The sequence below is a fragment of the Harpia harpyja genome, chromosome 1, assembly GCF_026419915.1.
Source record: "Harpia harpyja isolate bHarHar1 chromosome 1, bHarHar1 primary haplotype, whole genome shotgun sequence".
Classification (NCBI taxonomy): domain Eukaryota; kingdom Metazoa; phylum Chordata; class Aves; order Accipitriformes; family Accipitridae; genus Harpia; species Harpia harpyja.
Genome location: NC_068940.1, coordinates 108,008,487 through 108,023,589, shown reverse-complemented (window position 1 = coordinate 108,023,589; position 15,103 = coordinate 108,008,487). Strand labels below are relative to the sequence as shown.

General features: G+C 46.0%; 1 protein-coding gene across 1 annotated transcript in view; it reads left to right on the top strand.

Annotated features, from left to right (window-relative positions):
* SETD2 (SET domain containing 2, histone lysine methyltransferase) overlaps positions 1 to 15,103 on the top strand; it is a 68,967-nt gene that overhangs the window by 15,232 nt on the left and 38,632 nt on the right. The window contains exons 2-5 of the mRNA XM_052808957.1: positions 678 to 693; positions 4,072 to 8,513; positions 10,776 to 10,907; positions 11,803 to 11,931. Coding sequence (XP_052664917.1) covers positions 678 to 693; positions 4,072 to 8,513; positions 10,776 to 10,907; positions 11,803 to 11,931 — 4,719 coding nt within the window. The remainder of the gene's footprint in view (positions 1 to 677; positions 694 to 4,071; positions 8,514 to 10,775; positions 10,908 to 11,802; positions 11,932 to 15,103) is intronic.

The following is a 15,103-nucleotide window of genomic DNA, read 5'->3' as shown; positions in this document are numbered from 1 at the left end:
GCATTGGCAGGTTTGGTTGGGATCAAGGTAATGCTCCAAATTAATTCATTGTTGAGCAGCTAGCTACCAAAGTACTGATTAATTAAGTTTAAGCATCATGGCAGATAGCCAGGGCTGCAGATCCATAGCAGGACATACAGCAGTAAGGCGTTTGTAAGTATCTTTCATTTCTGTCGATGAGAGAAACAGATACTTTTCACTGTTTCTGGGCTGCTAAGGAAAATACTAAAATTGAAAGAAAACCAAATTCAGCTTCTACGTCTCATTTTCGAGATTTTTTTATAGCTGCGTTACCTCTGCAGTGTCTGTTGAAATAAGGTTCTTGCTGGTTTGCAAACCCTCAGAAGATAACACCAAGCCAGCAGTTTGCTCAAAAAAGGTTTGCTCTGTCAAAGTCTGTGCAAAATTTTCAGCGTTGAAATTCTTGAGCTTCAAAACTATGCCGTGTTCCCCTTCAGAGGTGGTTGGTATGTCTGCTTGACCATTGGGTGACGTTGGTAGGGGCATCTCTTGCAGCAGGATTATTTGTGCGGTTGTTGTTACCCTCACTCTGTGTCCCTGGGTCCGTCCCATTTGCAGTGCCAGACTTCTGATGTTAACGTTTCTTGTTTCTGCCTGATGTTTACACCTTCTTCTTATGTTTTCTTTTGCATGTTTTCTCGGCTGGATTGCAACAGAGAAGAAGAAAATGAGGTGAGTAAAACTGATTCCTTCCTTGATGTAGCTCCTGAGACATGCATTAGCCCAACCTGGTTAGTTTGACCTATAGATTTCATGAGGCAAGAGTGACTGAGCGTCCAGATAGAGCAAACTGATGTTATTCTGGGGTGCCTCTAGTTCAGTGGTTAAATCCAGGAAAGAAGGGAAACGCCTTCAATACCACTTCTGCCATCTACACACAAGGATGCGATAGCAGAGCGCAGTGGTGCCCTTGAGTCATTCGGTGTAGGTAGATGGTTCTTTCTGCACTGTGAGAAGATGATTATCTAAGGACTTCATCTGTAAAAATAATTAGTTTTGCTGTGTGTGACTAAATGAATTTAAGGGCAAAGGAGAAAACTTGGAGGGACTGGAACAGTTTATAATATCCCAGCATAGGAACCACTGCTGCTAATAATTTTTGATGCTGTAAAACCGTATCTGCTCTGGTTGTGCTGGTGAACATACTGTGTGTCCTCCCTATGTTCCCAGTGAATTGAGAACTGCAGGAACAGTGCTGCTTCAGTCATTGAGTATCTCTGCTGAATATGCAGAGTGAGTTTCTTACTGCCTTTTTCTTTCTGTAAAATACCCACAGCAATATTTTGGGGAACGTTCCCTTTCTGTAAAACATTAAAGGAAGGAGAACTCCTCTTCTAGAGAGCTTTTGCCAGTAATTGCTACCTATTAAATTTCAAAAGCTACCTGTGCAATATGTTTAAAATTCTGTAAGTCATGTTTTGTTAAACTTGGTGTTATTTAAGAAAAAAATATCCCTGGAAGGGTGAGCACATGAAGGTGAAACATTTGTTCTGAAATGTATCATCTCTGCTGAACAGACTTTGAAAAGGGGAGGAATAGAAGCTTAGCAGGTCCTTTTTTTGCCTTCAGGTCCTGTGTTTTGTGTAAAGGTGGATGTATCCAAACCCCGTTATTGATGTGTGAGCTGGGATTTCAGATCTGTTGTGCCTGAAGTTAAAAAGATTTTGATCAAAACATTGGCACATTTCCATAGCTGTGAATTTTGCACATAAAATAATTTCACAAAAGTTCTAGCAAGAAAGAAAACTTTGGAATGCTGATGCACTGTATTTACTGTATTTTAAAATACACATTTATTATTTTTTTTATATATAATTGGTATAATAGGTGAATGCAGTCTCTGATAAGAATTTGGATTCAGATTTATGGAGACTCCTTCCATTAGATATCAGGGTATGGCTGAAGATAGGAACTTGCTCTCTTACTCTTCCATTGTCCCAAGACATATGCACAGGTTGGGGTAAAAATTTCTGGTCATGTAGGGATAATAATTGACCCAGCAAACCCAAAAAATGATGTTCCCTTGCTCTTTGGGAGGCTGAGCCCAGAGTCCTACGGGAGGGTGGTCTCGGTAGCATTCAGACATGTAGAAACTCCTATCAAATGGGCTGGACACTTGATTTTGTCCTTTATTCTTCTATGAATTAGTTTATATACACTTGTGTATTAGTCTCTGGGTCACTTCTGATGTGTGGATCCTTTTGAAAATGGGTAGCATTTTCGGCATGACTTTCTGGAGATGGTTGTGAGACAGTCCTGGAGAGAGGAGTGTGTTTCAGAGCTCCTGGGCAAGTGTGTGGACATGCACTTTTTTTCAAGGTTGCTGTTTGGGTGCCCTTTTAGCCATGGCACTTATTTAAAAGCACCCATGAAATGACACCCATATAAATAACACCCATTTAAAAGGAGTGCTTTTTATTTTTTGCACCCATTTTTTCCAGAATGCAGCTAGTCATCTGCTGGCAAAGATCAAATGTGTACATGGTGGTGGGTTGGGTAGCCAAGACTAGTCATGTGGAGACTGTGACATGGTTTTCACAATTCAAATAAAACCCCATGTGTTTCATCAAAAACGAGGATATTTTTGTATATATGATGTCCAAGGGTGCAAATAGAATGGGATGGGGTTTCCATTCTGCCAACGTCTTATTTAATAATTTACTATGGTGCCTTTAGCCTGAGCAACTATGCATTGTTTTACAAAAGTTAAAGGATAACAAAGTACGTAATAATTCACAGTGGGTTGCGGGAAACCGCTGCTGCTGCCAAATATGTGTTCATGCAACAGTTATGGGAGTAAAACCCAGCTCTGAACAATTTTTATACTGCTACAACTGTTTCCATTGGAGTTCTGCTTCTCCCACAAAATGTAATTACACTAATGCAATTTGGATTTATGGGGATAAAGACTATTGACAAGAACACCCTTTTACCACGGTGCCACAATATTTATCTTTAGGGATTGCACTCCTGTGACACAGCTTTTGCATAGATGAGCCCTCAGCTTTAAAATAGTTGGAGAAGTGCCAAGATGGGTAAACATACAGTGCTTTATGCTCTGAAAATTGCTAATCTCAGGCTTGGATAAATGCATCCTGTAAGGTAAGAGGTTCCCACGTGGAAGGAGCTTTGTTGCTCTAGACTTGGTCCATTTCCAAAGCCAGGGTTCGGTTGCGAGTGCTGGCACAGCAGCTTTCTTGGTGGAGATCCTGAGCTCTTAATGTCCTAGAGAAGATGACTTTCAGCTCATTAGTATCGAAAACAAACGGACTTGCTGTAGCACGGTCCTCACTGCAAGGTGGTGAGTGAGATCCTGGGCAGGAGACAGCGGATAGCTTCTGGTGAGATGTGCATGGAGCGTATTAGAGTCGGTTGGCGTGGAAGTGACACTGTCATCACGCATGAGTGGGTCCTGATGGGAATTCTTGGAGGTTGTTATATTAATACTGATGTACCCCTGAGCCTGGAAACTTATTAGGAATTACTAATGGTTGAGATAAGGCTGTTGGCAGGAGGTGGGAAAGGACAGGACTTAAAACTGCTGCTGTAATTCTGGGTAGTCTCATTCATGCTGAAGCTAAATGCATCCAGGTGCAGTCTCCTGGGACGTGAAAACAAATGCACTTAAAGCTTAAAAATGCAGGACATTTTGTAGCGTGGGACCACAGAAACAGCACAAATAAAGGGGTGCTATCTCTTCAATTAACTTCATATGTTGAACACTATCTCTTTTTAAAAAACCTAAGAATTAAATCAAAAAAGGACTTTCAGTTTGGTCATTAATAAGTCCGTTAAAAAGCCTCAGTCCAAACCCCAAAGGAGGTTTTGCTCCAAACTGGAAATGGCTGGGTAATTGATTCTGTTCAAGAGAGAGCCAGGCGCAGAAGTCAGTGCGGCTATGCTATCCCAGACTCCATCCCAGGGCATCAATTTCTATTTTATCGTCATGAAAAATTCACCAGGTAAAAGAAAATTGTTCAGTGTGCCTCTAGAACAGAGTTAAAAATCCAAAAAACAGTTCCTCTAATGCATCTTGTTTTTCTTTTGCAGGGCAAGCCTGAAACTGTGCAGAAAGCTGGCTTTATCAAAGGCCCTGTGTTCAAAGGCGTTGCTTCGAGTCGCTTTTTGCCCAAAGGCACCAAAACAAAGGTTAACCTTGAGGAGCAAGGAAGACAAAAGGTCTCTTTCAGCTTTAGTTTAACCAAGAAAACCTTACCGAATAGATTTCTGACTGGTCTTGGAAACGAGAAACAAAATGAAACTCAGAACTCCCCAGCAGTACCCCTTCAGACTGACTTTAACCCCAAAAGTAAAATGGACCTGGGGGATGCCGCTGGTTCAGCTGAGGAGTCTTCACCTCCGAAACCGAAGGTAGAATTAGGGAAGATCCATTTTAAAAAACATTTACTTAATGTCACAGCAAAACCTCCACCAGCTACAGCAGCAACGCTACCGCCACCGCCGCCGGCTGTGGCACCAGTAACGGAACCGGTGGCATTGGCCGCGAACTTTCCCTCAACGCCACCGCCTCCCCCGCCTCCCCCTCTGCCGACGGTGTCGCCAGCAGCATCCATGCCTGTTCCTACAGCAGCAGCCTTGCCACAACTGCCGGTAACGCTGATGTCAACACTGTTGCTGTCGCCGCCCGTGGAAGTTGAAGTCCCTGCTTTGAAGGAGCCATGCCACACAGTACCTAAGGAGGCTTTGGAGCCAGACGTCAAGCAGGATGTGGTATCGCGCGGTTCGGAAGAACGCGTAGCTCCAAACATGCCCGAGCAGACGGAAATAACTCCACAGAAGGAAGATTCCCATATTGGGAAAGAGGATGAGGTTTCCGATGGCTCGAAGGGTGCTCCCCTCTGCTCCCGGAGGCAGGGGTCAAAGAGGAAGTTCTCCCAGTCCGACGGCACGCTGCTGGGCTCCGAGTCCGATGAAGATTCGGTGAGGACCTCCTCCAGCCAGCGGTCACATGAGCTGAAGATATCCAGTACGGAAAAAGAGAGAGATCCCAGACGAAGCTCCGCATCCCTCAGAGGTGACGACTTGGGGAAGTCCTCCTCACGCTCCAAGTCGGACAGGGATGAGAAGTACTCGAGTTATTCAAAATCAGAAAGAGATTCGCGGTATGCATCCTCCCGCTCTCGGTCAGACAGAGAGAGAAGGCGAAGCCGGTCTCATTCCCGTTCCCGATCTGATCGGGGCTCCCGAACCAGCTCTTCCTACTCGAGGTCAGAGCGTTCGCATTACTACGAATCCGACCGCAGATACCATCGGAGCTCCCCGTACAGGGAAAGGTCGAGATATTCCCGTTCGTACGCTGACAACAGGGCGCGAGAGAGCTCAGACTCGGAGGATGAGTACAGGAGGACACATTCCAGATCGAGCGACTCGAGGCGTACGTCGTCCCACTCCTCCTCCTCCTACAGAGACTCGAGGACTTCTTACTCTAAGTCGGACAGGGACAGCAAAGTAGAGTTGTCTCATGCCGATGTGGAGAGGAGAGGAAGGTCTTCTTCGAAAGCAGATAGAGATTCAAAAAGGACTTCAGAAAGTGAAGTAACCAAAAGGTGCTCTCCCCTTGATGAGCTAGGCTATCGAAAGGGGACATCCCATTCTAAGCCTGACAGTAATGTGAATTCCTCCCGTTATAAGTCCACCCCTTCAAAGACCCCTGCACCAAAGCCTGATAAATTTAAGAGTTCTTTCTGTTGTACAGAATCGATCGAAGAAATAAAACAGCAGTCTAATTCTCTAGATTTAGAGACCTCTTGTCTAAAAAGCAATGAGATCAGGGTGTCCATTGCGAAAAAATTTGAAAGGGAAAAGACACTTTCTCCATTAAATCAGTTAAACGATTCGCCGGCTTTTAAAAAGGCAGACGAATCGAAAGTGGGTTTTCCTAACCCAAAGTCCGAGGAACTTACAGGAAACGAATGCCATGACAGTGTTAAGGAACAAGAAACTTTATTAAAGATAAAGCACGATCAGTTAAGAACATGTTTCCCCATGGAGCTGAGTGTAAATGGTTCCCCAGAGGGTAGGGCTGATGGTTTGGCAACTTCCAGTGCCTCCAAAACAGAGGATGTCACCATGTCTTCTGACAATAGCCTGTGTCGGTCAGAAGCGTTGCCTGTCGTGAAGATGAGTCCGTCATATCCTTTGCCATCTAATGGGTTTGAGAGCACGTATGCGTCTCAAGAGCAAGAGCCAGATGATTCTCGGGTCCAGTCCAGTGAGTGCAACAGTCTATTTAGGCAAGCGGAGGCTCCAGTCCTGCAGCAGCAAGGGGAAGCCATCCCTTTGCCTGTCGTGAATGTAGATCATACTAAAACTGTACTTAAGAAGCTGGATGATCAGGTGACTCCGTGTGACAAAACCAAAGAACCAGTTTTTTGCTACATTTCAGACGATGCCACCCCTGCTTTGTATCATTCGGAAGTTGAAATCGAAGCAGAACCAGCAGATTTAAAAGTTACATCCGAGACTTTTCTGGACGTGCAGGTAGAGCCGCAGACGGTTACGTGCGATTACGAGAGCACGGAGGATCACCACTTAAAGTCTGCCTGTGACGATGAGCACGGTCACCCTTCCCATAAAATTAGCCTGGCAGTGGAGAGCTCGAGCAGGGATCCCTCCCAGGATGGCTGTTTGCCAAGGCTCAGGTCAGACCATCCCGTGCCAGAGGGAAGCGTCTCTTCCAAATGGGATGTGCCACCACCAGATGGATACCAGGAGCTGCTCCAGCATTCGGAAGCCGAAGAGATGCTCGAGTTGGATACTCAGCACGTTGATCTTGGTTTGGCAAAAGGCAAGCCATCATTCAAAGATGAACATTCGTACTATTCGGAAGTGCCGCTGGAGCACCGCAGCAGAAGGGTCGTGGAAGAAAGTGCTGTTTCCACCGAGGGAGTTGGGCCAGATGATTTCAGAGTTCGGTGTCCCAGCATATTGGCTGAGAAGGATGAGGGAAACGAGCCCTTGGTGGCTTCGGCTTTTCCAGACGCCTTGTTTCCCTCTTGTGATGTCGTTGTCACTGCAGAAGAAATGGAGACGGTAACTCAAGCCCCGACGTGCGACAGCAGTGGCAACGCCGCTGAATTTGTTCCTGCTGGCCACGATGATTACTCTGATACAGGAGAGAGCGACAGTGAGGGGGGCAGTGAAGACAGTGACACGGAAGACTCGGATTCTGATGACGGCATGCCACGGAAACGGCTGCAGTCTGTTGTGGTCGTTCCGAAGAACTCAACCATTGCGATGGAGGAGAGCAGCCCTGGCTCCTCACGGAGCAGCCAGGGCAACAGGCGCTTCTCCGACCACTGGGATGATGAACGACCCGAGCCCAGTAGACCCTACTACGAAGAGAGATCAGAGAGTATGGCGAGTAAAGGTGGTCCACAAGTAGAGAGCAGATGTTCTCCTAGAGGGATGGAGAAGAGTCCAGCAACTTCTACCGAGCTCAGCAGGAAGGAGATGGAGGAGCTGCGGCTGGATCCGTGCCAGCCTCAGAGTGACGGCGTTGACAGTACGAGTCAGGCAGACCTAATGGCAGACTCCCATGGCAGACCCAACCCAGATGAGAGGATAATGTTGAAGGAGCTGATGTCCATTGGTAGGCCGGTTGGCCGACAAGACGAGCAGCCGTTTTGTCTGCCGGAATGTTTTGAAAGCACCGATAAATCCCGACACCAGATGAGCTCTTCCAAGCCAGACAGTAGGCAGGGGAAGGGTGGGCTTAACCAGTCTGGCCTCGGAGACTTCTCCAGGCTGGATGGTTTTCATACAACAGAGGATCTGGGTGGTTTGGGCTGGGACTTTTCCCAGCCGGAGAAGCCCAGTAGCACCTACCAGCAGCCAGATAGCAGCTTCGGGGTCTACGCGGGCTACGTTTACCAGCCGGGTTCAGGAGCGTACGGCGGCTCTCAGAGTTACTGGCAAGGCAATGGTTATTGGGATGTGAGATCTGCTAGCAGACCTTCTGCAGTTAATTATGAACGAATCCAAGGGCAAGTACCGGATTCTCTAACGGAGGATCATGAGGAGTACGACGAGGATGACCGTTGGGATGATGACTGCAAGCCTCGTTTTCCCAGCCCCTCGAGTAAATGCCAGATGCCCGGGCAGAAAGAAAAAGGCTCAGTGCAGGCACACGAGATCAGCAGCAATTCAACCAAGGAGCCGGTGCCTGGTGGGGAGAAGAAGGAGGAGGTGAAGGTTTTGGAAAAAAACGATGCGAAAGAACGAGGTCCACCAAAAAAAAGACGCCCGGAGTTGGAGAGTGACTCTGAAAGCGACGTGGAGTCGAGGGAGAAGAAGAAGGTGAAACCGGAGGGGGAGCAAGTGGAGTCGGCACCGCAGGACTCCTCCATGGTCGGTCGGTTGTGTATCATGGATGACTTCAGAGACCCCCAACGCTGGAAGGAGTTTGCCAAGCAAGGAAAGATGCCCTGTTACTTTGACCTTATTGAGGAGAATGTGTACTTGACAGAAAGGTAACTGATAACTGATTTTTTACCTTTTTTTTTTTTTTTTCTTGCCTATAGCAATTTTAGATTTTAACTTACATTTGGTTCTGTGATAGCTTTTTTCTTTTATGGCCAAATTGGCGTAATTTGGAGGGAGGGGGAGGGATGTCGCATTCCCTACGTCTGGCAAAGCTGCTCGTAAAGGAGACAACTCTGGGCAAGTGTTTAACCCCCCCTGGGTCTCTTCTAAACAAAAAACCCCGATTGGGCCCAGACAGGCCCTGGTGATGTGAAGAGGTAGAAGATGGGAGGGTATGGGGGAGGGTGATTTATTTATACCCTCTTCTCTGTCATCTTGCAGCATCCCCTTTGTCTAGTGTTGATTTGGGTATCAGGCAGGACTTGCACACATAAGATTATGGGCATCAGCACCAAGTAAATGTGTTATTTTTGTACCCATGGTAGTTTGTAAGAGTAACTAAATCTTTTTCCAAGCTTTTTGCTTTATTCTCTATTGTCCACCCTTCATCTGAACTTGGTGCAGCTACGTTAGAGCTCAGAGCGGTATAGCAGCATCACCTTTGGGCTTGCCAGATCTTATCTGTTTAGGGTCCTCAAATGCCACCTTGCTCCCTCTCTGAAGACACAGGGAAATCTGCCTGGGTGTGGGAAAGGTTTTAGACAAACAATGTGTGTTTCCAGAGGCTTTGGTTACTTGCATGTAATTATTTGCCCTTTCGGATGAGTTATTTTAGATCTAACAGACTGTAATTTGAAGTATCAGAGGGTACTGTTGGCTGCAGATTATCCTTTTCCCTTTTGCATGGGAATGTTGCACAGGATATGATCCCTGGAAAATAAAATCATCTATTTCTGAGCTTTAGGGTTAATTAGTAAGTGTATCGCTTCAGGGCTCAACTAGTTTTGCCCTTGTGAAAAAAATACTCGTTCTGGCTTTAACACGTAGGTGAGAGCTCCTTACGAGCTTGTAACCAGTTCCTATTCCCGGCACAGACTATGGTAAGGCCTTCTGATGATTGATGCCTATTTAAAATCTTGCCATTTCTTTTAACTTCATGGTCCTTTTTCATCTCGTGATTCCTCAAGGGTGGTTGAGTAACGGCGTTCCTGCCAGACCACCGGGTACCAAGCGCCGGTGCTCGCCAGCAGCGAGGGCACCCAGCGCAGCAGAAGCTCGCGGGGGACGCCTCACATGGGCCAATTTAAAACGCGTGTTGGGCTTCATGTGTTGGGGTCTTAACACTCAAGGTTTTGCCACATCTTTTTTTCACTAAAATGGCTTTTTCTTTTTTTTTTAAAATGTGTTTTAAAAGATATTCTTGATTTAGAGTCTGAATATCGACCACTTACATGCAGATAAAACCTGCTATTTATTTAAATCCAGGTTTTTTTTCTTATGCCTTTTTTTGTCTTGCTGGGATCCACGCTCCAAAGCATTTCCCTAATCATCTCATAGCAACTAAAATACCAATTAGTAGATGCCTTTGATGCCCTGCCTTTTCTGGAACTGCAGTTTTCTTGTTTTCTTTTTCATCATCTTATTTGACAGTAAAGCAGAGGTTTAAGTAGCTAAACCCTCCAATTTGCTTTATTAAAAGAAAGCTATTTTAACATGGTACATGCACTTAACTAATGGTTTATATGTTAATATTTTAGAATGTAGGTTTTTTCCTGGCCTTTGGATCAGTGAAACCAAGTGGACTATTACAGAACAGCTGAGGTTGGAAGGGAACTCTGGAGATTGTCTCCATAGTATTATATGTGAATACAGAATATAGTATTTCATGAGAGGCTAATCAAAGTTTACCCTTTTAGTTTAAACCTTAGAACTTGTGCTATATGGTGAGAAATCCTCTGTCTAGAAAAATCGGGACTGAATTTTCTGAAAATTGGTTTCTTTACTTGTACAACAAAATGAAGGGATTTTAGCCCCTCCTCTGGGTGTAGGTGTATGCGCATGTGTTCATCTACATTGAAAGTAAAATTGGACTGTGGACATTGAGGAGAAGGAAAAAAGTTAAATATCCTGGGATGTCTTTCTGAGAAATCACCTTTTGTGATCAGAAGGTCATCACCTCCTGCTCAAAACAAACTGAGTGTCCTTGGTTACCTCTGTACCTTCTTGTGGTTGTCCAAAGGTAATCAATCCATATGGCCAGTTTCTAGAGAATAAATTATTTTCCTCCAGTAACAGCTGATAAAGATTGAGGAGTAATTTCTCTACACAGGTGCTGCCTAACCTGTATTTCAATGACTTGTCTTCAATAGGAAGAAGAACAAATCTCACCGGGATATTAAGCGAATGCTGTGCGAATGCCCTCCTCTCTCCAAAGAAGAGCGAGCTCAGGGGGAGGTTGCTTGTGGAGAAGACTGTCTCAATCGCCTGCTCATGATAGAGTGGTAAGTAGCGTTTCATGAGTTGCCAGAGTTGGGCAGTGTTGTCCATGAGATGACTTGGGAGCCCCTAAAGGAATTCAGACTTTCCTGGGTGGTGACAACAAGCTGTCTGTGCACTCTCATTTTCACTGGCTGGTGTGGAGTGATCTTCAGAGCCTACACATCAGCATTTAAATCTGACCTTAGATCTTCTGCAGGAAGCTAGACCTGAGCAACCTCCTGTTAAAACCTGCTACAAAGGCCTGGAATCTTCTGCTCCTCAGCCTTAACTCTAGTCCATCGCAAGCATGGTTGGAGAGAGTCAGAAATGCAAATTAGCTGTACTTGAGATCCTTATTTCCTCTCATTTCTCCTTTTGCATCTCTCTCCTCTCCCCAGAGCCTCACCAGGCTGTTGTCTCCTTTTCCCTCCTGGAAGAGGCTAGGAGAAGGGGGAGCTCTGTTGTGAGTGGGAGGCAGGGGACGGGGCGCTTAGTGGGATTCACCCCCTGGCACAAGGATTGTCACCAGCTGGGGTGGAAGGAGAGGAATTAACTGGCAGAAGCCCTGCCCTTTGTTTTTAATTTAATAGTCCAGGCAGTAGATGTAGGGGAAGGGGGATATTTTGGGGGAAGAACTTGTAAAAACGTGGGGAGAAGAGGCCAGTTCATCCCATTTTGATTGTACGACTTAGAAGTACAGTGGCATTCACATTCCAAATGTTTTTATCTTCCTTCCAGAAATAAGTTGTCTGCATTTGCATGTTGACAGTCAGATGGTTATGCTTTTTATAGCAAAACATGTTTGAAGGTTTTACACTGAATTTATTATGGTTCCTTGGTATCTATTTCCCATCTGAGCCATTTCTGTTATTGCTGTTGTCCTGCTGGGAATTGATTTGTTCTGTTTCCTTCCCTTAGTTCTTCCAGGTGCCCAAACGGCGACTACTGCTCCAACAGGCGCTTCCAGAAGAAACAGCATGCAGATGTTGAAGTGATCCTCACTGAGAAGAAAGGCTGGGGGCTGAGAGCTGCCAAAGATCTGCCATCGTAAGCCTTTGCTCTTCGAATGACGTCCTTGTGCTATTTTACTCCCTCGTGAAGGGAAAATAAGTTGCTTGCATTTTCTTAGTTTCACTGATATTAGTAGATTTGCTGAGGTTCTTCCAGCTTTATATACTGTCCTTGTCCTCTGTCAGGTGTTCCTCTTAGTTATCTTCACCTACATATCCGCTAATTGCATGTTAGATCTCCCACTCTGGTTTTGCTCTCTTCTCATTAGGGTTTCTGACAGTCGTGCAATGGCTTCCTCTTGTGTTCAATCTGTCTTCCCTTCTTTTTCTGTCCCCACTTCATGGTGTCAGAGGAGCACACGCTCCAGTTGTGTCTCCTCTTCTTCTCTTCCCACCTCTGCAAGACCCTTCTCTTCCCACCTTCTTCTTGAGTCCTCCCCCTCCTCCCCTTCGGACTACATGAAGATCCCATGGAGATCTTTCCTCCCTTGTTAGCCTGTTGTTAGTTAGTGGCTGTACTTCTGAGTGCTGGTTTGACATCATCCATGCTTACAAATCCGAGTCTGTCTTTGACTTGTCCCTGTTTCACTCAAGCCAGATGATATTTGCCTGTTGTGCCTGGATCAGTGCCTTTATCGACACTATCTGGCACAAAGAAGCTGGTGGGACTGGAACACAAGGGTTGCGCGGTGCTTGAACCCATTGGCAGCAGGATGGATGCTGGTATTTTTGGAATTACAATCCTGTTTGGAAACTGTTGTACTCAAAAAGTGAACGTGGCTGGGAAGAAAAATAGTGCTGTGTACATTTTGCTCTGTAGGTGCGTGTGCAAGGAGCAGGTCTGAGATGGGAATGCCTTTTCACTAGGTAGGGTAAGTCAAAGAGTTGCCTTCTGCCTTGCTGAGCCAGTGCTTTCTCATACTCCCAGTAGCAAAAAGAGCTTTAGATGAGGCCAGGAGAGAGGAGCGAGGACTTTCGAGGAGCTGCTGGGGCCTGAAGCACAAGGTGCAGCGGAAGGAGCAGGATGGGCAGGAGACAAAGATGGGGTTTGCTGGGAGAAGGGAGCAAGGCAGGAGGTGTCTCCAGGTGAGAGTGGCTGCGGTGAACTGCCACGCTCCTACGGCTAGAAAGACCCGGGTGGATTTTTCTCCCCCAGGTTCAGACCTTACTATTTGTGTGCAGGTTGTGCGGGCATGGGTGTCCTCTCAGATCCACGCAGGGCGAGCAAAAGTTGGTTGTGCTGCTCTGCAGATGAACAACAGACTTTGTAGAAGAAATTGCTGGAGTGTCTTGCTGTGGGGAAGCAGTGCTGTGTGCTAAGAGTTTCACCAGGCTCTGATTTTCAGCTCAAAAGGCTGTGGGATGGGCATGGTGAGTCTGTTCAGCCTCAAGCACACCAGAGACTGAGCTTCAAGACAATCTGGCTAGAACTTAATTGTGCAAAGATTTTCTGTAACTCTGGATATTTTAGTGAGTTTCCGTGGAGACTCTGATTTTTTTTTTTTTTAATGCTTCTGTTGAAGACAAAGAGTTCTGCTGAGGAATCCAGTAGTGTTTCTGACACTTAAGAAAGCTATAGGTCTTACAGCAGAGTTTTTTTGCTGCTATATCGAATGTATGAGACTAATTCACAGGAGGATACGGGGAAGAGTTCTGATTGCTTTAGAGAGGTATGCCAAGTTATCTAAAATGCAGTGAAAACAATTCTGCGTTTTCAACCCAATATGTTTAACTGAGAGTGCCTTCACACTGTGTTTATGTAAAAGATAACAGTGTTAAGTGATAAAATGAGTGAGTGCTCTCCATCACTGTTCTGTTGCACAGCAACTGTATCTAAGAAGAGGGTGAGCATTGTGGCCTTTTCTGGCTCCTGATTTTCCAGATTTGCCAGATAACCCAGGGAGTCCCTGGTGCTGCTGGACCTAACCTTTGCAAGAGCAGGTTTTTGGAATAACATGTGCACATGGGAGTGGTAGTGATGGGGACTGAAGCAGTGCTGCTGCCCTCTGTGGAAATACCAGGTCCAGTTTTATTTAAAGTTTTAGGAATTTCTTTTGAAGACAAGGTCTGGAGGTTGTAGTAAAGATATGGATGGTAGTGAACAGCTCCCCATAGCAAGCATCGTGTCTGCTAGGTGGCCTGGGATCAGGAATGTTGAGAACAATGGGAAGGAGATAACTGTGTGAAGAGCATCTTGGGTAAGAGAGTAAAAAATCAGCAGGAGCAGCGAAAGTAGCTGCTGCAATTGGCCTGTGCATGTCAAGGGATTTGGATATGGTTCCTCAACACTTGATAGGGTGACTTGAGTCTGGGGCTGGCTGGAATATTGCTTTTGTTTCTGTGTGTGCTATTCTGAAAAGCTGTTGTTTGGAGAGAGATTTGCAGGCTGGCAGAACATTGCTGCGGAGCTAAACCTTGTCTTAGGAGAAGAAAACTTTGTCTCGATAGTCGTCCCACCAGAAGACAGTTTGTGGGTGGTCACAAAAAAGCAAAGGGTGGATAGGTTGTACACCCAGAAGGAGACCTGTCCTACTTGATGTGGGTTTGTTCAAAGATATTTCTAGCTCGGCTCTCCTTGCTGTCCTGCCACTGCACCTCTGTTGCCCAGCCTTGGAGTTTTGCGGTCGGGAATTTGAGGGGAGCTAACCCAACTAAGCAGCAGGTCATCAGAAGACTGTTGCTGACATCTTCATGTTGGTATCTGCTAAACGCAGGCTGGGGAGGCATCTAGGAGAAAGATACGGCTGAGTTATAGGCTGAAAGAGCAGATTAGTGTACCAGAACCTTTTTTTTGGGTGGACATGGAGATGGGGAAAGATGGACATTGTTTATACATGTGGGCTGGAAGGCCACCACGGTACTGTGCGAGGGGCTGGGATTAACGATGTGAAGGAAGTGGAGTGAGTGATACTTGCCCAAAACAGTGAATGCTTGGTCTGGGTGGAGCTGGGCAGGAGCTTTACTTGCCCAGAACACTGAATGCTTGGTCTGGGTGGAGCTGGGCAGGAGCTTTTACTTTCCTGGTGCTCTCCTGGTTAAGCACAAGGAAAAAGTTGAAGGGTTCAGGGTGATATTAAGCAAGGGAGAACTTAGAACAGATATCAAGAAAGCTGGACCACAATGTGTCTTAGTAGACTGGAGGGTTTAAAGCCTGGCTGCGCTGCAGAATACAATCTGTGAGGTTTGTGTCTTGAGTGTAGGGGTAACTC